The sequence below is a fragment of the Monodon monoceros genome, unplaced genomic scaffold (genome assembly GCF_005190385.1).
Source record: "Monodon monoceros isolate NGI ecotype Baffin Bay Population unplaced genomic scaffold, NGI_Narwhal_1 Super_Scaffold_20, whole genome shotgun sequence".
NCBI lineage: Eukaryota > Metazoa > Chordata > Mammalia > Artiodactyla > Monodontidae > Monodon > Monodon monoceros.
In genome coordinates this window covers 7,677,976-7,700,509 of record NW_021703777.1, presented here as the reverse complement: position 1 = coordinate 7,700,509, position 22,534 = coordinate 7,677,976, and the positions used below count along the sequence as shown (strand labels likewise).

The 22,534-nt window shown below is 40.1% G+C and overlaps 2 protein-coding genes across 2 annotated transcripts; both read left to right on the top strand.

Moving 5' to 3' along the window:
• The first annotated feature begins 18,769 nt into the window (after positions 1–18,769).
• Positions 18,770–20,647, top strand: PYURF (PIGY upstream reading frame). The gene is made up of 2 exons (XM_029236082.1): positions 18,770–19,046; positions 20,417–20,647. Exons 1-2 carry the CDS (start codon positions 18,844–18,846, stop codon positions 20,556–20,558), a joined length of 345 nt encoding a protein of 114 aa, XP_029091915.1. The 5' UTR covers positions 18,770–18,843; the 3' UTR covers positions 20,559–20,647.
• On the top strand, positions 20,571–22,188 carry PIGY (phosphatidylinositol glycan anchor biosynthesis class Y). The gene has a single exon (XM_029236083.1). It carries the CDS (start codon positions 20,655–20,657, stop codon positions 20,868–20,870), a length of 216 nt encoding a protein of 71 aa, XP_029091916.1. The 5' UTR covers positions 20,571–20,654; the 3' UTR covers positions 20,871–22,188.
• The last annotated feature ends 346 nt before the right edge of the window (positions 22,189–22,534 follow it).

Here is a 22,534-nt window from a genome sequence, read left to right as displayed (position 1 = left end):
GTTCTAAGACGGAAGTTTATAGCAATACAATCCTACCTCAAGAAACAAGAAACATCTCAAATAAACAACCTAACCTGACACCTAAAGCAATTAGAGAAGAAGAACAAAAAAAAAAAACCCCAAAGTTAGCAGGAGGAAAGAAATCATAACATTCAGATCAGAAATGAAAAAGAAATGAAGGAAATGATAGCAAATATCAATAAAATTAAAAGCTGGTTCTTTGAGAAATAAACAAAATTGATAAACCATTGCCAGCCTCATCAAGAAAAAAAGGGAAGACTCAAATCAATAGAATTAGAAATGAAAAAGGAGAAGTAACAACCGACACTGCAGAAATACAAAGGCTCATGAGGGATTAGTACAAGCAACTCTATGCCCATAAAATGGACAACCTGGAAGAAATGGACAAATTCTTAGAAAAGCACAACCTTTTGAGAACTGAACCAGGAAGGGATAGAAAATATATATAAACCAATTACAAGCACTGAAATTGAAACTGTGATTAAAAATCTTCCAACAAACAAAAGCCCAGGACCAGGTGGCTTCACAGGCGAATTCTATCAAACACTTAGAGAAGAGCTAACACCTATCCTTCTCAAACTCTTCCAAAATATAGCAGAGGGAGGAACACTCCCAAACTCATTCTACGAGGCCACCATCACCCTGATATCAAAACCAGACAAAAATGTCACAAAGAAAGAAAACTACAGGCCAATACCACTCATGAACATAGATGCAAAAATCCTCAACAAAATACTAGCAAACAGAATCCAACAGCACATTAAAAGGATCATACACCATGATCAAGTGGGGTTTACCCCAGGAATGCAAGGATTCTTCAGTATACGCAAATCAATCAATGTGATACACCATATTAACAAACTGAAGAATAAAAACCATATGATCATCTCAATAGATGCAGGAAAAGCTTTCAACAAAATTCAACACCAATTTATGATAAAAAACCTCCAGAAAGTAGGCATAGAGGGAACTTACCTCAACATAATAAAGGTCATATATGACAAACCCACAGACAACATCATTCTCAATGGTGAAAAACTAAAACCATTTCCACTAAGATCAGGAACAAGACAAGGTTACACACTCTCACCACTATTATTCAACATAGTTTTGGAAGTTTTAGGCACAGAAATCACAGAAGAAAAAGAAATAAAAGGAATCCAAATGGGAAAAGAAGAAGTAAAGTTGTCACTGTTTGCAGATGACATGACACTATATATAGAGAATCCTAAAGATGCTACCAGAAAACTACTAGAGCTAACCAATGAATTTGGTAAAGTAGCAGGATACAAAATTAATGCACAGAAATCTCTGGCATTCCTATACAATAATGATGAAAAATCTGAAAGAGAAATTAAGGAAACACTCCCATTTACCATTGCAACAAAAAGAATAAAATACCTAGGAATAAACCTACCTAGGGAGACAAAAGACCTGTATGCAGCAAACCAAAGACACTGATGAAAGAAATTAAAGATGATACAAACAGATGGAGAGATATTCCATGCTCTTGGACTGGAAGAATCAACATTGTGAAAATGACCATACTACCCAAAGCAATCTACAGATTCAATGCAATCCCTATCAAACTACCAATGGCATTTTTCACAGAACTAGAACAAAAAATTTCACAATTTGTATGGAAACACAAAAGACCCCAAAGAGCCAGAGCAACCTTGAGAAAGAAAAATGGAGCTGGAGGAATCAGGCTCCCTGAGTTCAAACTATACTACAAAGGTACAGTAATCAAGACAGTATGGTACTGGCACAAAAACAGAAATACAGATCAATGGAACAGGATAGGAAGCCCAGAGATAAACCCACACACACATGGTCACCTTATCTTTGTTAAAGGAAGCAAGAATATACAATGCAGAAAAGACAGACTCTTCAATAAGTGGTGCTGGGAAAACTGGACAGCTACATGTAAAGGAATGAAATTAGAACACTCCCTAACACCATACACAAAAGTAAACTCAAAATGGCTTAAAGATCTACATGTAAGGCCAGACACTATCAAATTCTTAGAGGAAAACATAGGTAGAACACACTATGACATAAATCACAGCAAGATCCTTTTTGACCCACCTCCCAGAGAAATGGAAATAAAAATAAACAAATGGGACCTAATGAAATTTAAAAGCTTTTGCACAGCAAAGGAAACCATAAACAAGATGAAAAGACAACACTCAGAATGGGAGAAAAGATTTGCAAACGAAGCAACTGACAAAGGATTAATCTCCAAAATATACAAGCAGCTCATGCAGCTCAATATCAAAAAAACAAACAACCCAATCCAAAAATGGGCAAAAGACCTAAATAGACATTTCTCCAAAGAAGATATACAGATTGTCAACAAGCATATGAAAGGATGCTCAACATGACTAATCATTAGAGAAACACAAATCAAAACCACAATGAGGTATCACCTCACACCGGTCAGAATGGCCATCATCAAAAAGTCTACAAACAATAAATCCTGGAGAGGGTGTGGAGAAAAGGGAACCCTCTTGCACTGTTGGTGGGAATGTAAATTGATGCAGCCACTATGGAGAACAGTATGGAGATTCCTTAAGAAACTAAAAATAGAATTGCTATATGACCCAGCAATCCCACTACTAGGCATATACCCTGAGAAAACCATAATTCAAAAAGAGTCATGTACCACAATGTTCATTGCAGCACTTTTACAATAGCCAGAATATGGAAGCAACCTAAGTGTCCATCAACAGATGAATGGATAAAGAAGATGTGGCATATATATACAATGGAATATTACTCAGCCATAAAAAGAAATGAAATTGAGTTATTTGTAGTGAGGTGGATGGACCTAGAGTTTGCCATACAGGGCGAAGTAAGTCAGAAAGAGAAAAATAAATACCGTATGTTAACACATATATATGGAGTCTAAAAAAATAAAAGTAAAAAGGTTCTGAAGAACCATGGGGCAGGACAGGAATAAAGACACAGACATAGAGAATGGACTTGAGGACACGGGGAAGGGGAACAGTAAGATGAGACGAAGTGAGAGAGTGGCATGAACATATACACACTAGCAAATGTAAAATAGATAGTTAGTGGGAAGCACCCGCAGAGCACAGGGAGATCAGCTCAGTGCTTTGTGACCACCTAGAGGGGTGAGAGAGGGAGCGTGGAAGGGAGACGCAAGAGGGAGGGGATATGGGCATATATGTATATCTGATTCACTTTGTGATACAGCAGAAACTAACACACCATTGTAAAGCAATTATACTCCAATAAAGATGTTAAAAAAAAAAAACTACATGGAGGGAACTTCCCCGGTGGTCCAGTGGGTGGATCCCGCATGCTGCATCTAAGATTTCCTATGCCTCAACTAAGACCGGGTGCAGCCAAAATAAATAAATAAATGTTAAATAAAACTACATGGAAATATGACATCACATCCACTAAGATTACTATTGTTGTTATGCTTTCTAACCAAACAATTATAAAACAATTCTTAAACCACTATTTTAGCAAAGAATACAAAATTAGAACTGGTATTTCACTAGGCCAGTAACCTCTTTTCTGGTTAATAAGACCAACCAGTTTAATAAAGATGTCAGCTCTTTCATTATTAAACATTAAATATCTGAAATATTATAAATATTATATGACAAGTTTGGGATAAGAAAGAAGAAAAGTAAATAAACTATTGAAACATGGTTTCTTCAGTACCTGTTGTGAAATTCCAGTTCTAGATCCAGAAAAAATTGGAAAAAATACCCCTAGCACAGCACATTGTAGAAGAACATGACACAGTATTAAAGAATTACTGGGAGACTACTACTATAATAGCAAGGTCCAAAAACTATTTCAAAAACTCTGTGACAAAGCTTACTTAAATAACATCAGACTCATCTGAGATTAGCAATGTCCAGGGTGTTTCAATTTTTACGAGGCAAAAAACCAAAAACAATCATAATTGCATAATTAAGCCATGTGACTTTTTAAAAAACAGGTTCCCTAGTGCATGAAAGGACTAGAAAAGTATATAAAAGAATCATTATTACTAACTGACATTGACATAAATATTACCAGTTCTGGTAGTCACCAATATTTTAGGTTTTCCTTTTTCCATATGGATAGTATTTCCCACCCCATTGAAGTTAAACATAACCTTATGACTTTTTTGATAAATAATATTTGAACGTAAGTGGAATGTACATAATTTTACGGTTCCTTTCCTTCTGCCAAGGTAACCAGCAACATCCTAGCTGGTGAAACCTCTCAAAGACTGTACCCGTCAGTAAAGACAGCAGGACAGAGAGATCCCAATCAATCGTTCAAAAAAGATAAAATACTGGTAATTTCATGTAATTTAACCTAACAACATGAACACAAAATAAACTCATTATTTTAGGCCACTGAGATTTGGGGGTTGTTTTCACTGTACCATATCTAGCCTATCCTAATTGATTTCCCCAAAGGGCAAGGAAGTCCTTTCTAAAATATTTGGTTCTGGGCTTCCCTGGTGGCGCAGTGGTTGGGAGTCCGCCACTGAGAAGCCACCACAATGAGAAGCCCGCGCACTGCAACGAAGAGTAGCCCGCGCTCTCTGCAACTAGAGAAAGCCTGCAGGCAGCAACAAAGACCCAACGCAGCCAAAAATAAATAAAAGTAAAATAAATTTTTAAAAAATAGGCCTGGAAAGTCCAGAATATGCCAGGACTAGAGATTATAAAATTTGAAGAAAAAAAAAAAAAACAGCAAACCCTCAGCAGCATATTAAAAGGATCATATACCATGATCAAGTGAGACTCACCCTTAGATATAAAGATGATTCAACATACACTAATCAATAAATGTGATATATTAATAGAATGAAGGATAAAAATCATATGATCATCTCAAGAGATGAAGAAAAAGCATTTGACAAATTTCAACATCCTTGGGGCTTCCCTGGTGGCGCAGTGGTTGAGAATCTGCCTGCTAATGCAGGGGACATGGGTTCGAGCCCTGGTCTAGGAGGATCCCACTTGCCACAGAGCAACTAGGCCCGTGAGCCACAACTACTGAGCCTGCGCGTCTGGAGCCTGTGCTCCGCAGCAAGAGAGGCCGCGATAGTGAGAGGCCCGCGCACCGCGATGAAGAGTGGCCCCCACGTGCCACAACTAGAGAAAGCCCTCGCACAGAAACGAAGACCCAACACAGCAAAAATAAATAAATAAAATTGAGTTGTTCATTTAAAAAAAAAATTCAACATCCTTCCATGATTTAAAAAAAAAACTCTCAACAAATTTGGCATAGAACAAATGTAGTACTTCAACATATTGGGCTGGCCAAAAAGTTCATTCAGGGTTTTCTGTAAGACGTTATGGAAAAACCCGAACGAACTTTTTGGCCAACCCAATAATAAGTCCATATATGACAAGTCCACAGCTAGCATCATACCTAATGGTGAAAACCTGAAAGCTTTTCCTTTAAGATCAGGATTAAGACAAGGATGCCTACTTTCACCAATTTTATTCAACATTAAGACTTGAAGTCATTATATATATATAATTTATATATATATATATGAACAGTTTGAAAGCATTCTATTTATTGTTCTAGATTTATAACTCTGGAAAACAAGTAAACATTTAAAGAATAAATGGATCAAATTACCTGTACAGTTTCAGCAGAGTTCTCTCTTAAAGAATATGTGGGTTGAACAAAGAAACTGAAAGTTAGGACTTACCGCTCTGACACCAACATAAATCTGTTCTTTTGATGATAAATTATGACTCATAGCCTAGGACATTATCTTCCTGTCAGAGGTTTTTAAAAGGTGATCCAACAGTGAGAAAAATGCATACAGCAATATAGAAACAACAGTTCTTCTGCCATTCAAGCTTCATCCCCTTGAGGAGCCGCTGAATGCAGAACTCCCGTTTACTTAAGGCTTTAATATTCAGCCCTGCAGAAATCCGAGCTACATCTTGTTTCCATAAATAATTTTGCTAAAGCACTAAAAGTGTCAGAAGATTGCCATTTTAAATAGTCTTCTAGTTTTTACATGTAATCTCTAGGGAAGTCAAATAACAGAGCTAAATAATTTCCCATTAGATCACTTGGGGAAAATTGCATTCTCTTTTATTTAGCCTTAAATATAATCTCATCCTTATACAATACTTAATAATTATGTAGTGAAAAACAGTTATTTACAGCAGAGACAACTTGCAGACACCACCTTAATAATGTTTAGAGTTAGCATCACCGGTAATGCTTCTCGGTTGACGCACTGAGAAGGACACAGTAACACTCTGTGGTATTCCCGGCAAAATGTATAACCTGAATCTAATCATGAGGAAATATTAGACAAGTCAAATCGAGGAATAGACTTGCTGTGTATTAACTGGTCTGAATGATTCAAAATGTCAAGATCATGAAAGACAAAAAAAAAAGAACCAAGAAAATACTTCATATTAAAAGAGAGAGAAATGAGACACGACAACTAAAAGCAATGCTTGATCCTCGACTGGATCCTGGAACAGAAATGTTTTTTCTTTTGCTATAATGGAACAACTGGCAAAAATGGTATGAAATCCATACATTATACAATAATATTATATCAATACTAATTTCCTGGTTTTGATAATTACACCGTGGTGATATAAGATAATGTCTTTTGTTTTGTTTTGGTTTTGAAGTGTTGAAGCCTTAGGTCTGCAAGTTACTCTCAGTTTTTTTTAATGTAGCTATTGAAACATATTAAATTAGGAAATCTAGATGAGAGTATTAAGAATTCTTTGTTCTGTTTTTGTAACTTTTATGTAAGTTTAAAATATACATATAACCTCAAACAAAAAAGAATTTAGAAGACAGGTATCATACAGTACTCCTTCTAGTACGACCACCCTAACTTATGTTGCTCAAAATTATAAAAAAACTGGCAAAGAGTCTTTTATGTTATGTGTTTAGAATTTCTGTAAATTGAAAAAGAAAAAATTATGCTGTGCTTTTTGCTGGTAGCAATCTTCCTGGCATGTTTTATGACTGCACAATAATTTTTTCTGCTGGCAAGTTAAGAGGAACAACAAAACATTTGGTACTGGACATGTTACATTCATTTTACGAACATTGATTTAAAACCTGCTATATGCCAGTGACTGTGCTAGATGCAGGGATAAAGAAAAAAATATACATGGCATGTGACCTAAAGGATCTTACAGATCAGCAGGGGAGACAGACGTATAAGTGAATGATTGCAGTGAAGTAGTATAAGTGGTGTGTGTGTGTGTGTGTGTGTGTAATCCACCATGGTACACTGGGATTGGCCAATTCCCAGGGAGCCAAGAAAAGAGGATTAGAACAATCTTCGCAAGAGAGGTTGTATTAAAATAGGGTCTTAAAAGATGAATAGTGGTTTAGATGGACAAATAGAGGGAAGAGTATTTGGGACATGAGCAAAGGACATGAAGCTATAATACAGCCTAGAGTATTAGTGAGACAGCAAATAATTCAGAACAGCTGAATCCAAGATGGGGCGTGGCCACAGTGAGAAAAGATGCTAGAGAGAGGCAGGGGCCAGTTCTCTGAGGGCAGCATAAGCCATCGTGCCAGGAAACTGCACAGTCCTATGGAAGTGGGGTTGTGAGTTCTTGGCATCTGTCTGCATCTGTGAATATCTAACTTGTTGAACTATCACATACAAATCGAGGTACATTGAAGTAGGTCATTCCATTCCCGTAAGATGATTTGTGTTAATTATAACAAGGGAATGGAACTGAGAAGGGGATGTTCTGCTATCTTTATATCTTAACACTATGACATGAGAAAAATTTGCATTCCTTCTCCTTTGCAATATCAATCTCTGTAAGAGATTGGTGGGGATTCACTTTCAATATGCCAAATGAGAAAGTTTAAGTTGTAATTGAAGGTCATCACTGCATCAATTATCTTGATAGAAATAGTGGCTCAGTCAAGATGACAGCGCTTGACCTTGGGTGCACCTCTTTTCTGTTTGCTTCTCATAAATCAGGGTGACAAGTGGTCAAAAATCTCTGCTCACATCTTTGAAAGAGTTTAACAATGAAGGAGAGGAACTCTGCAATCAGAAAATTAGGGAATGAGTACAGGAAATAGATGTTGGATACTCAAGATTATTTTGAATAAAAATTAAAGGCCTTCAAAAAAAACATTTCTAATTTATATCTAAGGATTTTGAATTTTTATTTACTCCCATATAAAAAAATACATATGAAAAGAATGAGAAGATGAGCCACAGACTGGGAGGAACTATTTACAAAAGACATATCTGATAGGGGACTGCTATCTATTATAAAATGTTAAAAGAACTCTTAGAGCTCAACAAGAAAATGAACAGCCCAATTTAAAAAATGAGCAAAAGATCTGAATCGATACCTCACCAAAGGTGATATACAGATGGCAAAAAGGCATATGAAAAGATGCTCAATTTCATTCATCACTAGGGAGTTGCAAATTAAAATAATGAGATACCACTATACACCTATAAGAATGGCAAAAATCAAAACCATCACCACCACCAGATGCTGACAAGGATGTAAAATAATGGGAACTCTCATCATTGCTGCTGGGGATGCAAAGCGGTGCAGCCGCTTCGGAAGACAATGTGGCAGCTTCTTACAAAACTAAACATACTCTTTACCATATGATCCAGCAATCACATTCCTTGGTATTTACCCAAATGAGTTAAAAACTTATGTCCACATAGAAAACTTGCACAAGAATGCTTATAGCAGCTTTATTCATAACTGCCAAAACTTGGAAGCAACCAAGATGATCTTCAATAGGTGACTGGATAAACAAACCGTGGTACATCCAGACAATGAAGTATGACTCAACAGTAAAAAGAAATGAGTTATCAACTCATGAAAACGGAACCTTAAGTGCATATTGCCAAGTGAAAGAAGCCAATCTGAAAAGGCTACATACAGTATGATTCCAGCTATATGACATTCAGGAAAAGACAAACTGTGGAGACGTTAAAATAAAAATCAGTGGTTGCCAGGGGTCTGGGGCAGGGATAAGCAAGTGAAACACAGGTGATCTTCAGGGCAGTGAAAATACTTTGTATGATACTATATATAATGGTAGACGCTTCTCATTATACATTTGTCCAAACCTATAAAATGTACCACACAAACAGTGAGTCCTAATACAAACTATGGATTTGGGGTGAAAATTATGTGTCAGTGTAGGTTCACTGATTCCAACAATTGTTCTACTCTGGGGGGGGATATTGATGGCGGAGGACTTTGAGTGTGTTTGTGGAGGAGGGGATATACAGGAACTCTGTCCTTACCACTCAGGTTGGCTGTGAACCTGAAATTGCTCTAAAAATTAATCTATTAATTTAATATACATATATTAATTATGTAATGACTATATAGATTATATACATAAAAATTCAGAGACCACCAGGAGGATTAAAGCCGAAAATTCCCCTAAAGCAGTCGCATTCAGGAATTTGGAAATTATATTTTAAGCAAAGGCTTTTACTCGTTAAGTTTTGTGACTACTTTTTTTTTTTTTTCCGGTACGCGGGCCTCTCACCGTTGCGGCCTCTCCCGCTGCGGAGCACAGGCTCCGGACGCGCAGGCTCAGCGGCCATGGCTCACGGGCCCAGCCGCTCCGCGGCATGTGGGATCTTCCCGGACCGGGGCACGAACCCGTGTCCCCTGCATCGGCAGGTGGACTCTCAACCACTATGCCACCAGGGAAGCCCGGGCTAGTAGACTTTTGAAAGAAAAAATTCTTCCTGATATTATGTAAGAAACCCTTTCCAGTCACAGGATCTGGCTAAGAAGAGGGAACCTACCAGGCCTCACTGGGAGCAACCTGGAAAGCTTTATCCCACCAACCCCACGACCCCAAAATTCAAAAACACCTGTTAGAGTCATAGAAGATACACATCGGGTACTTACAAATTTTAAGATCGTTCTAGAGCAGGGTTCTCAGCCTTGGCACTGTTGACCTCTGGGGCAAGATCGTTCTTTGTTCTGAGGGCTGTCCTGCAAAATGTTTAGCAGCATCCCTGGCCTCCACCCAGTAGCACAACCCCAGCTGTAACAGTCAAAGATGTCTCCACAACATTGCCAAGTGTCCCCTGGAGGCCAAAATCATCTGTTTGAGAATCACTGCTCTAGAGTCTTGCCACTCAAAGTGTGGTCTGAAACTCAGCAGCATCACCTGGAAGCTTTTAAGAAATGAGGATTACAAGCTGCCTATTCAGTATGATCTCAGTCATACTGAATTAGAATTTGAATTTTAACAAGATTCCCATTCCCATGTGACTCATATGCACATTCAAGTTTGAAAAGCACTGTCAGATTATACGGATCATATTTATCCATCAGCAGGAAGGAAGTGAGGAAGAAAGAAGTGTGGGGAGGGGGAGGGAGGCGGGAGGGATGTAGAAAGAGAGAGAAAAGGAGTAAAAAAAGAAAAGAGATAAAAGGTAAGAAACTTAGTTAAAACTGAAAACACATAGAACTTTAAAATCAAACATAAAAGTAGGTGGAGCATAGAGGAATTTTAGGGCAGTAAAAATACTCCATATGATACCATAATGGTGGTTACACGCCATTACACATTTGTCCAAATCCATAGACTGTACACCACCAAGAGTGAACCCTAAGGTAAACTATGGACTTTGGGTGGCTATGATGTGTTAATGAGCCTTTTGAAAAATAATAAATATAAATCAAGCATAAATCATTTTTCTTTTTGTGAAATTTTTGGCAAAGTCGCAAATGAGAAAGAAAAGGAGAAACTTTTCCAATTGGAATTTTAAACGAGAAAAAAATTTAAAACCAAGGAATTTAGGACTATATTCAGTTAACCACAGTTTTAAATTTACTGAGGCCTAGATTTAGAACAGTGACTATGAAGATCAAAGTGGGTGAATGCCAGAGTATTTATGAAGAAACAAACTGTAAGAACTCACAACCGGCTGTGTGTGAAAGAGGGAACATAGACTTTTATTACGCTGCTTCTCACGTGGTCACTTTCCAAGCTGGGCTGCATGACCCAGAGGAAACCCTTGGGAAATGGCAGGGGTCGTACTGTGAACACTACCAAATTACTTGCTGAGGCCTCAGGTGACATCGCTTTTGCCTCCTTTTAACCCTCGAATTTTACTGATAAAGTCAGAGTTTTGCACGTATAGTATCTTCCCCCACTCCTCAATGCTCTACTATGAACCCTTGCAGAAAGAAAACTTCCCAAATTATTTTCCCCAAAAAAGGACAACTCTGTGTCAAGGGGATGACTGTCTTCATGAATGCCCTCCAGTCCTTGCACTACTCATTCTTTTTGATAGTTCAGGTCAGAGGTAGGCAAATCTTTTCTGTAAAGGGTCAGATAGTAAATAGCGTAGGCTTTGTGGTCCATTCAGTTTCTGTTGCAACTGTGACCTTGAAGAATAACAGCAGCCACAGACAGCATGTGAACAAATGATAGTGGCTGTGTTCCAATAAAACTTTATTTATGAAAACAGGTGGTGGGCTCGATTTGGCCTTTGAACCATAGTTTTCAACCTTGGGTCTAGATTGTTCTTTTCAGCCTGAACTCATCTCCCTAATAAAAATTTAAGTAACTAGGGCTTCCCTGGTGGCGCAGTGGTTGAGAGTCCGCCTGCCGATGCAGGGGACGCGGGTTCGTGCCCCGGTCCGGGAGGATCCCCCATGCCGCGGAGCGGCTGGGCCCGTGAGCCATGGCCGCTGAACCTGCGCGTCCGGAGCCTGTGCTCCGCAACGGGAGAGGCCACAACAGTGAGAGGCCTGCGTACCACAAAAAAAAAATGAGAAAAAAAAAATTTTAAATAACTAGCATGTACTGAGTACAAACTGTCAGGTACTATTCTAAGTGATTTACATATATTTTTATATTTTATTCTCATCAACGCTCTAGGATAATTTATCACTCAGGGTTCAGGATAGGAAAAATAAATTATTTTAGGTATTTCCAGTATAAAGGAATTTAATATAGGCGAGTACATGCTTATAAATTCATTGGAAGAGTTGGAACAGCAGAAATAGGGGCCTTGCTCTGGAGTTCTGGTGTGACGGTCGTACCCTCATAGCTGTGATCCACTGGGCGGCAAGCTGCTGCTGCTACCACTGCTGCTGCTGCCGCAGCTGCCTCATATTCGAGAAGATGTGTCCAGAGGGCAACATAGATCCAACCCATGCAAATCTTGTGTCTGTCAGAGCCTGCTTCTCAGCTCTCCCTGCTGCAGGAAGCTTGTTTCTGTCTCCCTTTCAAATCTCATGTGTGTGAAGAACTTACTGCATATCTACAACCCTAGCTGCAAGAGAGTCTGGAAAATGTACTTTCAGCTTTCCAACTTCTCCACACATATAGGCAGGTGAAATGGCGGTTGAGAGGGCCAAAGCAGCCAGCACAGATGGGTACGACTACCATTCCTATTTAAAGCCAAGTTGGAAAGAACTTCCTGGCATTTCTCCTTGATTTCCTTTATTCTAAATAGACAAATTAATATTACGGGGAGTTGCTTATCTGGACACTTCCTTTCTGATACACATAGTTTTAATGATTTCTTATTTTTGAAATATGTATAAATAGAACATTTTAAAGAACAAAACAGTGGTGATGAGTCTCTTCAAGAAATATTATTCCTTGGATAAAGATGTAGTACATATATACAATGGAATATTACTCAGCCATAAAAAGGAATGAAACTGGATCATTTGTAGAAACTTGGATGGAACTAGAGACTGTCATACAGAGTGAAGTCAGAAAGAGAAAAACAAATATCGTATATTAACACATATATGTGGAATCTAGAAAAATGGTATAGATGGTCTTATTTGCAAAGCAGAAATAGAGACACAGACACGGAGAACAAACATATGGATACCAAGGGGGAAGGAGGGGTGGGATGAATTGGGAGATTGGGAGTGACATATATACACTATTGATACTATGTATAAAATAGATAACTAATGATAACATACTGTATAGCACAGGGAACTCTACTCAGTGCTCTGTGGTGAACTAAATGGGAAGGAAATCCAAAACAGATGGAATATATGTATACGTATAGCTGATTCACTTTGCTGTACAGCAGAAACTAACACAACATTGTAAGGCAACTATACTCCAATGAAAATTAATTTAAAAAAAAGAAATACTATTCCTCATTTCGTATGTTCACATCCTAATTATGCTGAATTTTTAAGCTGAAGATCAAACCTGGCCTTTTTTTTTCGGCCGCCCCTAATGGCTTGCAGGATCCTAGTTCCCTGACCAGGGATCGAACCCGTGCCCCCTGCACTGGAAGCACAGAGTCCTAACCAATGGACCACCAGGGAATTTTCCAAACCTGGCTATTTTTGTAATCAGATTTGAAATCTGACAGTCTTGATGGCTCATCATCTCTGCCAGCAACCTTCTATATCCTCATTGCAAAATTTAAATTTGTTTTCATGGATTACAAGAGCTTATAAAAGGGGATTAAACGAGTGTCTCCTGAGACCTAAGTAAATAATTTGACAGTGCTACATAACCCATACTTACTGATATTCCCCCAACCCTTCCATCAGGCACAGGTATCACTCCCTCCTTTGTGTACCTGATGTACAATATAAATTCAACAAATGTTGAATAAATACACAAAAAAATGCATCATATATAAACCAGGATTTTTAGTTAACTTTATCCTAGGCTGTTTACCCCATTTAAGATTATGAACTTCGGGGCTTCCCTGGTGGCACAGTGGTTGAGAGTCCACCTGCCGATGCAGGGGACGTGGGTTCGTGCCCCGGTCCGGGAAGATCCCATATGCCGCGGAGCGGCTGGGCCCGTGAGCCATGGCCGCTGAGCCTGCGCGTCCGGAGCCTGTGCTCCGCAACGGGAGAGGCCACAACAGTGAGAGGCCCGCGTACCGCAAAAAAAAAAAAAAGATTATTAACTTCTTGAAAATCAGGATCATATCTTTTACACTTTTATACCTTTCTTTTTACCTCCTATTGAGAACATAGAAAGTGCTCAATAAATATACTGAATCAATAGTTTTGAAATAAAATACACATCTATCGATGATTAACCTCAAATATTAACCAGTAATATTTATATTTTAAAGCTATTTTATTAAAGAAAAAATTTTAAAGAGAGAAACAATTAAAGAACAAGTCAGTAATATTCCAACCACCTAAAGACAACCAATACTTGGTTTCTTTTTTTGAGAGGCCACATTTACATAACTTTTATTACAGTACATTGCAAAAATTATTCTATTTTATTATTATTGTTATTAATCTCTTACTGTGCCTTAATTTGTACATTAAACTTTATCATAGGCATGATGTATAGGAAAAAGCATAGTGTATATAGGATTCGGTACTATGCAGTGGTTCAGGCCTCCACTGCGTTCTCGGAACAGATCTCCCGAGCCTAAGGGGATGACTGCTATATTGACTTTAGGCCAGGGAACAGTCTGAGCAGATTTGATTTTCAGAAAAATCACACTGGAAAACAATAGGGGGGAATGAATGGAAGGGATGAGTCTGGAGGCAGGAAGGTCAGGCTGGAGGCTACTGGGATACCACAGGGGAGATGTGCTGGTGCCCTAGACCAAGCAGGGTTGATGAGAAGGAAAGAGAGCTCCACAGCTCACACTGTACAGCAGGGCTAGCCAGTGACATTGGTGCCTAGGGCAGTATGACAAAGCAGCATCCCTTCAAACAGCATGCATTTTTAAATGGACACATCTATTTAGGGGACATGGAAAGAAACAAAGTATCCATTATTAAAAATTGCATGTCCATTTCTTTACTTTTATTATATGTATCAAAGAGAACATTTCAGGGACTTCCCTGGTGGTGCAGTGGTTAAGAATCTGCCTGCCAACACAGGGGACATGGGTTCAAGCCCTGGTCTGGGAAGATCCCACATGCCGTGGAGCAACTAAGCCTGTGCAACACAACTACTGAGCCCGTGTGCTGCAACTACTAAAGCCCGCGTGCCTAGAGCCCGTGCTCCGCAAGAAGAGAGGCCACCACAATGAGAAACCCACGCACCGCAACGAAGAGTAGTCCCCACTTGCCACAGCTAGAGAAAGCCCTCACACAGCAACGAAGGCCCAATGCAGCCAAAAATAAATAAATAAATAAATTTATTAAAAAAAAAAAAAAAAAAGATAACTTTTCAGATCCTCTGGAATCAGAACCTCTCACATGGTGACTCACTTTGTTACCCAGCCATAAGTGATGGAGAAATTGTGCAATACTTGGTTTTTATGCTTTTTTTTTTTCCTATTCCTAAGTTTTGGTTTAAAAAATAATTGTACTCATGCATAAAATTTGTGTCCTGCTTTTTTTCACTTATTATATGTAATAACAATTTTGGTATTGTTGTGATGAGTTTTTACTTTTAACACTGTATAATGGTGTGTCCAGAGGATAGCTCCAGCCGCTAGGATACTGTGATGTTGACTTTTTGTGTCAACTAGACTGGGCCAAGGGGTGCCCAGATTAAACATTATTTCTGGGTACGTCTGTGAGGGACAGATGAGATTAGCATTTGAATCAGTGGACTCAGTAAAACAACTCACCGCAATGTGGATAGGCATCATCCAATCCACTGGAAGTCTAAACAGAACAAAGAAGCGGAGGAAGGAGAAATTCAGGCCTTTTGCCTCCTACCTGACTGCTTGAGCTGGGACATCTGTCTTCTCCTGCCCTTGGACAGGGATTTACACCATGCACTCTGGTCCTCAGGCCTTTGGGGATTCAGATTGGACTTCACCACTGGCTTTCCTGGGTCTCCAGCCTTCAGACAGTAGATCTTAGGACTTCTCAGCTTCCATAATCACGTGAGCCAATCCCTCATAATAAACCCTATATATAGATATATACACATACACACATACAATTAATTGTTTCGCTGGAGAACTCTGACTAATCTAGACAGTTCCTGCCACATAGTGGGCATTCAATAAATTAATAAATGAACGGCAAATATTAAGAATTACACTTCTAAAATATTTACAATTTTTATAGGCGAGAAATGGAAACTTTGATGTTTGAAATTTGCATTGCTTTACTATGGAGGATGAATATTTTTATGTGTTTATTGATCAACTGTATTTTCTCTTTTGTGATTTTTTTTCATACTTTTTGTGCATTTATCCTTTGGACACTTCATTTTAAGGAACTCATCACAACTTTAATTTATTAATAAAAGTTTTGTGACTTTTGTTCCTAAAATAGATGTCATCAAATTAAGGAAAGAACTGGCAAAATAAAAGCAAATCTTTGTAATCACAGAAAGAAAAGTACAAGCAGGAATAAATGTTAGTTCAAATATTTGATGACGCCATCTAGTGGAAAAGTGATTTTAATTTCTCTCTCTGAATCAGAGATTCCCAAATTCCAATGCCCCAAATTTGGTATTCATGGGACTTTATTAAAATATATATTCTAGCCTCCCCTCTACCTGGAGATTTCTAACTCACTCAATGTGTATAATAACCCAAGAGTTGTGTTTCAATATTATCCACATTGGAAACTCTAAAAATTCCATGTCACTTAAAATTAAGGTTTCCAGTGGTACATTGTGCTTTCCTTTTTCATCAGAATTTTCTACAGCTTCACCACAATAAGGAATTTTGCTGCTCTGATAACATTCTTTAAATGTGTACTCTGTGCCAGCCCCTAGGCTAACTGCTTTACTTGTATTATTTGATTTAATCCCTTCAACAACTCTAACAAGGTAGGTACTATTATTATACCATTTTACCGATGAGAAGATTGAGGCAGAGAGTTTCCCAAGGTCACAGAGCTAATACGGTGTGAGCCCAGAGCTCTGTGATGGGAAAGATCACAGCCCTGCCAACAGTCAAGAAAGGACTAACGGTTTTACAATTCTACCCTGTCACCTACATTCAGCTTAGTATACTACCTGCAGAAATGAGTTAGATTTCTTAATTAGCGAGGGCTGTGTAGGGACATTTTGCAACTTCATGCTTATATGGTTTGGACTAATACTTCACACACTCACATGTTCCTTAAAACTTGGATGTTGATTGGGGCGTTATAAATTTGAAGATATTTTCCGTATTTTGCTGTTAGTCTCCATTTTTCCCCAATACTAATATAAATTAAACTGATCTGCTTCAAACCTTCTATGTGGATGCAAACTGAAACTAATTTATTTATAACTTGTTAGAAAACCCAGTTGATACTCATCTATCAGCCAGGTGAGGTGAGATGAAGCTAATGAAGCTTGTCTTAAGCATGCGTGTCTGGCCCTACCCACAGGGGTCCAAGGTTCTGGCCTGCGCAGCCTGGCCTGGGCCCACTCAGTGCCAGCAGAAGTTCAGCTCTGTGTCCCCATACCTCGCTGAAACTTACCTTTCCTACAGTTCACTCCTTCCCTAGGTATCAACTAACTACACCTGAAAAATTAATTCCTACTACTGCCCTAGTAGGAAATAATGTGAAAGTAATGTAGGAACTTTACAATAGACCCTCTTGAGGCTACATTCCTGACAACTGAAATCTTTTCAGCATTAGTAAACAAAAAGCATCAAATAACGTAGTGGATTTTTTTTTAATAGAGTGAACAAATAAAATAAAAGTTTCTCTACTTTTACACTGCTGAGTGCAAGAGAAATTTGAATATATAATCTTGTATTTGTACCTCTATATTCCTCACTCCCATCCCTATCTCCGAGGAACACAAAGTGTGAAATGATAAAGACCAATGAGCGAGAAAAGGTTCAATATTTAGCGAAACAAAGGGAAAAGAATGATGACTAACAAAGAATCTCCTAGTATACTGAACTAGGAAGAATAGAGAAAATAAAAGTAGATAACATTAACTGAGCATTAATTTGTCCCAGGCACTTTTCTAAATGCTCTTTGCATGCATTAGCACATTTTAATCCCCAGGAGGGAATTTCATGGGGTAGGTACAATTATTAATCTTATTACACAGATAAGGAAACTGACTAGTTAGGTCATTTGCTGGAGTTATGGAACTAGTAAACTACGCACCCCAGAGCCCTAGCACTTATTTACTACACTATAATAAAGAGATAAAACGTGCATCATTTTCTTGGAGAGTCAGAGGCAAACCGGGGGCGAAAAACCCATTGAATGGATCACTCATTTAACTAACAGACGCAGTTATTGAGAGTCCTTGCTGTTTCCAAGCTCATTTATAAAAGCAAATCAGGTGTGCTATTATTATTACGCCATCGAGTTCACGATGAGTCCCACAGGGTAAGAATCTGCACATCTTAGAGGTAAAGAGGACTAAGTCATTCTTTTCAGGTCCTTAAATGTTTTTAAATGAAAGGAGAAGAAAAAAAAAAGGAAAAAGTCCAAACGATGCTACAGGAACTGTGGTATAGTAAAGATTTACATAAAACAAAGTAACGTTTTTAACATACCCAACAGGACAGTGTGTTTGAAACCTCATTTTGGTGATAACCACGTAGGTCCAAGTGTAACACTGTGTGACTCTGAAGTAGGCCACTGGCTTCCTGGCAACCCTGCGATAGGCTCTGGTGAAAACTCAAGACACCCGGCCCCCCTCCCCGCCTTAAGCACCGGTTTTGTTTGCAACGCAAACGCGCAGGAGAAGGTGCACGCCGCGCTCTCAACTACCGAGCGGTGTCGCAGCAAAAGCAGTCGGGTCCGGAGGGTCCTCGGAACCAAAGCGCTGGCCTCCACCTGTCGGGGGCAGCGTTTCCGGAGCACCGGGTGGGCGGGGCCTGGCCGCTGGGGCTGGGCTCCCGAGCAGCGCCTGCAGCGGCGCGGGTGGTCACGGGCGTGCAGGGCCCCGGTCGCCGGCTGCCAGGCCATGCCGCGCGGAGTTTGCGGCCGGCTCGCCTCAGCGCTGCGGGGGACACGCGCACAGCCGCCCGCGGTCGCCCAGAGGTGTGTGCACTTGTCGGTGTCGCGGCCGTCCCCAGACCAGAGCGAGCGGACGCGGAAACCGCCCCGCGCCTTCGACCCAGCGCTGCTGGAGTTCCTGGTGTGCCCGCTCTCCAAGAAGCCGCTCCGGTGAGGTTCGCCCGCGGCGGGTTTTCCGTCGCGGCCTCCCGTCGCGGGGAGGGGGGCGGGTGGACCGCATGGCCGTGGACCGCCGCCGAGCAGCCCTGGCAGGTCACTCCGGGCATGTTCTTGGCTGCCATTCCTTGGCCCCGGGGTCTCCCGCGGCGTGGGGAGGGGAGGCGGGAGGCCGGCGGCGCGCCGAGCCCCAGGCCTCCCAAACCGAACCGCCGACTCGCCGGCGCGGGCCAGAGCGCGTGTCGGTTCTCCCCCGGCCGCGCCTTAGAATCGCCAGGGCCCCTTTTTTAAAATGCAGATTTCCAGGCACCCCAGGGCGGGTCGAATCGTTCGGAAGGCTCGCGGGCGGGGCTTGAGCAATGGCGCATTTTCTTAAAAGGACGCGAAGGGTTTCTCACGGAGAGCCGGGTTTATGAGTTCGTAGGACTCAAGACTAGTCCACGGAGTTCCGATTTTTAAGCCAAAGCGATGAAAAATGCAGTGGCCTCCAGAGTCTTGTGAAAACGCCGTGTACGGCCTTAAGCATGTAAGCGAGGGGTGCCGCCTTTTTTTGGCTTTCAGTTATTGACTAGATGGCTTTTGTAAAGGCCTTCTTAACCTTTAACGTAGAGTCGTTAGGGTGAACACTACCGTTCCAGGCTGCTGACTCGGAACCCTGACACCAGGAAACACCGAAATGGCATCAGCGGTAGTCTTGGGGTGGCAGATTGCTAGTAATCTTTACCTTCATCTTTTTCATTTCTCTTTCAGGGCTTTTCTCATAACGAACATATGACTCACTCAGTTTTCTTAAACCTTGAAATTACCATTTGATCTCCCATTTAGCTAATTGTGTAAACAGCTCACTTGCAGATAACGCTGCGTTCCGGAGTCTCCTCATTTCTGCGCTCTCATCTCTCAAACTTCTGTGTTTCGATTTTTCAGTGGTTTCCTTTCAATGGATCGATAAGGCTGCTCTTTTAAGCATGTACTATAAAATGAAGAAGCTGAAATTTCCTCTAGGGTCTGTTCCAGTAGTAAATGAAGGGGGATTGTTTTGGGGTTGAAAAAAGTAATGAAGGAAGATTTGGATGAAAAGGGCAAATCTTTTCTGACTGGTATTTTTAAAAACTGAGGCACGGCTTGGGAATAAAGTGAAAATGAGAGAAACTAACTAAAATGGGAACAATTAAGAGACTCATTTTGTAAGAGAAATGGTTCGATGATCTATTACTGCTTTTAGAATGAAAAGCAGTCTAATTCTGCTTTTCTGGGATTAACTCTTATGTTAAGAACTGGATAAACGTTACTGTTTATTGAACATCAAGCTCTTCCAAGCATTTTGTTCTCCACAATTCATTTTGTTTTTCTTTCTCCCCCCTCAGATATGAAGCATCGACAGATGAATTGATTAACGAAGAGTTAGGAATAGCCTATCCAATTATTGATGGGATTCCTCATATGATACCACAGGCAGCTAGGATGACACGTCAAAATAAGAAGCAAGAAGAAATGGAGCAGCAGTAGATCATACTTAAAAACGACCACACACACAACTAAATCTTCTCAATACCACTCACCTTTTAAGAAGTCAGAGTGGCGGGTAATAAGTGGAGGAGAAGAATGTTTCTGTCTCTTCCTACGTTGACTGTCCTCATTCCGTTGGTCTCGTTAGCAGGGCTGTTATACTCGGCCTCTGTGGAAGAAGACTTCCCACAGGGCTGCACGAGCACAGCCAGCCTGTGCTTTTACAGTCTGCTCTTGCCGATTACCATACCCGTTTATGTGTTCTTCCACCTGTGGACTTGGATGGGTATTAAGCTCTTCAGGCACAATTAATACAACCAGAGCCAAGATGGTGTATCCTAATGATATACCTGAAAGCTGTCTGTCTCTGAAAGCCCAACTACATGGAAATACTGGACACCCACTTAATTTGCAAGAAAGGTGCTTTGCCTAGCTTCTGTCAGAGGTTTAGGACTCGGGGAGGCTTAAGCTGCAGAGGCTTCTTTATTGTACTTTGGTTCTGCCCTTGTTTTTTGAAGGTTCTCATTTATACCTGGGGTATCAGGAGAAACATTTCAGCAAAGTGTCTTGTTGGAAATTAATAGCCCCAGCCATCATCTGATGGCTTTATTTCTTATCCCATTCATAATTAAAAGTTACTAATTCGAAATCTTATACGTTTATGTTACATTCAGAGTCTGGTAAAGTCACGTGTTAAGGATGACTGAAGTAATTCCAGAGGCGCTCTGTTGGGGCAGCTGTAGAGAAATGCATTTGAACTAATGTGGTATATAAAACTGTAATAAAATGGAAACCACGTATTTGCCAAAATTTGGAGTTTGTAAAATTACCTTCATTTCTTTGGTATCACATGCTTACATTAATAATAATATATTGACATTTCCCATAAAACAATTTGTAGTTTTGTGGGGTTTTTATCCCCTTTGGTCACTAGAGTGTGATTCTAAGGAAGAGAAAATGTAAAATGTTCTAAATTTTAAACTTAGAATTTTAGAGAGACACATAATAGCCAAAATAGAATAATTTCCCAGGAAAGTATGTGCCTCTGGAGGTAGAGGTGGGGTTGAAAGATGTGCAGATAGCTGATTATGTCCTATTGAGTTGAGGGCTACGTTTTGAGGCACATTTCAGTTTATTTTCCTGCCACAGGAGACCTATCTAAACAGCACTACTGAGGGCATGAGCATTTTACACATTAATAGTTCCTGATTTTCCAGAACTTTCAACAAGATTAATTAGTACAATAACTCTTTCAGAAGTGTAACATAAATATTTCAGTAGTTACCCTTAAGAAACCTAATAACTGAATAGAACCTTAACTGATTCTTAATAGAACCTTAAACAGAACCTTTAGATAGTGATTCTTCCCCTCCAAAAGACAATTAAAACAAGAGGTTGGATGTGTTTCCTGTTGGATTAATTCAATGTATATACTGTAGTACAAGTCATGTTTTAAAAACTATGGCAAGGACTTCCCTGGTGGCACAGTGGTTAAGAATCCGCCGGCCAATGCAGGGGACAGGGGTTCGAGCCCTGGTCTGGGAAGATCCCACATGCCGCGGGGCAGCTAAGCCCGTGCGCCACAACTACTGAAGCCCACCCACTCTAGGACCTGAGTGCCACAACTACTGAGCCCATGTGCTGCAACTACTGAAGCCTGCATGCCTAGAGTCCGTGCTCCACAAGAGAAGCCACTGCAATGAGAAGCCTACGCACCGCAACGAACAGTAGCCCCCGCTCACTGCAACTAGAGAAGGCCAGTGCGCAGCAATAAAGACCCAATGCAGGAAAAAAAAAAAAAAAAAAAAAAAAAACAAACCTCCTCTATGGCAATATACAAATAACACGGAAGACAATAGAGGTACCCATCATTTCCTGAAATGGCATTCTTTTTCTTTTTAATTTGCCCTAAATCTCACTGTGGTCAGAGTGTAAATGAAAGAATCTTGCTGATGAAACAAGCACTGTGTTCTGAG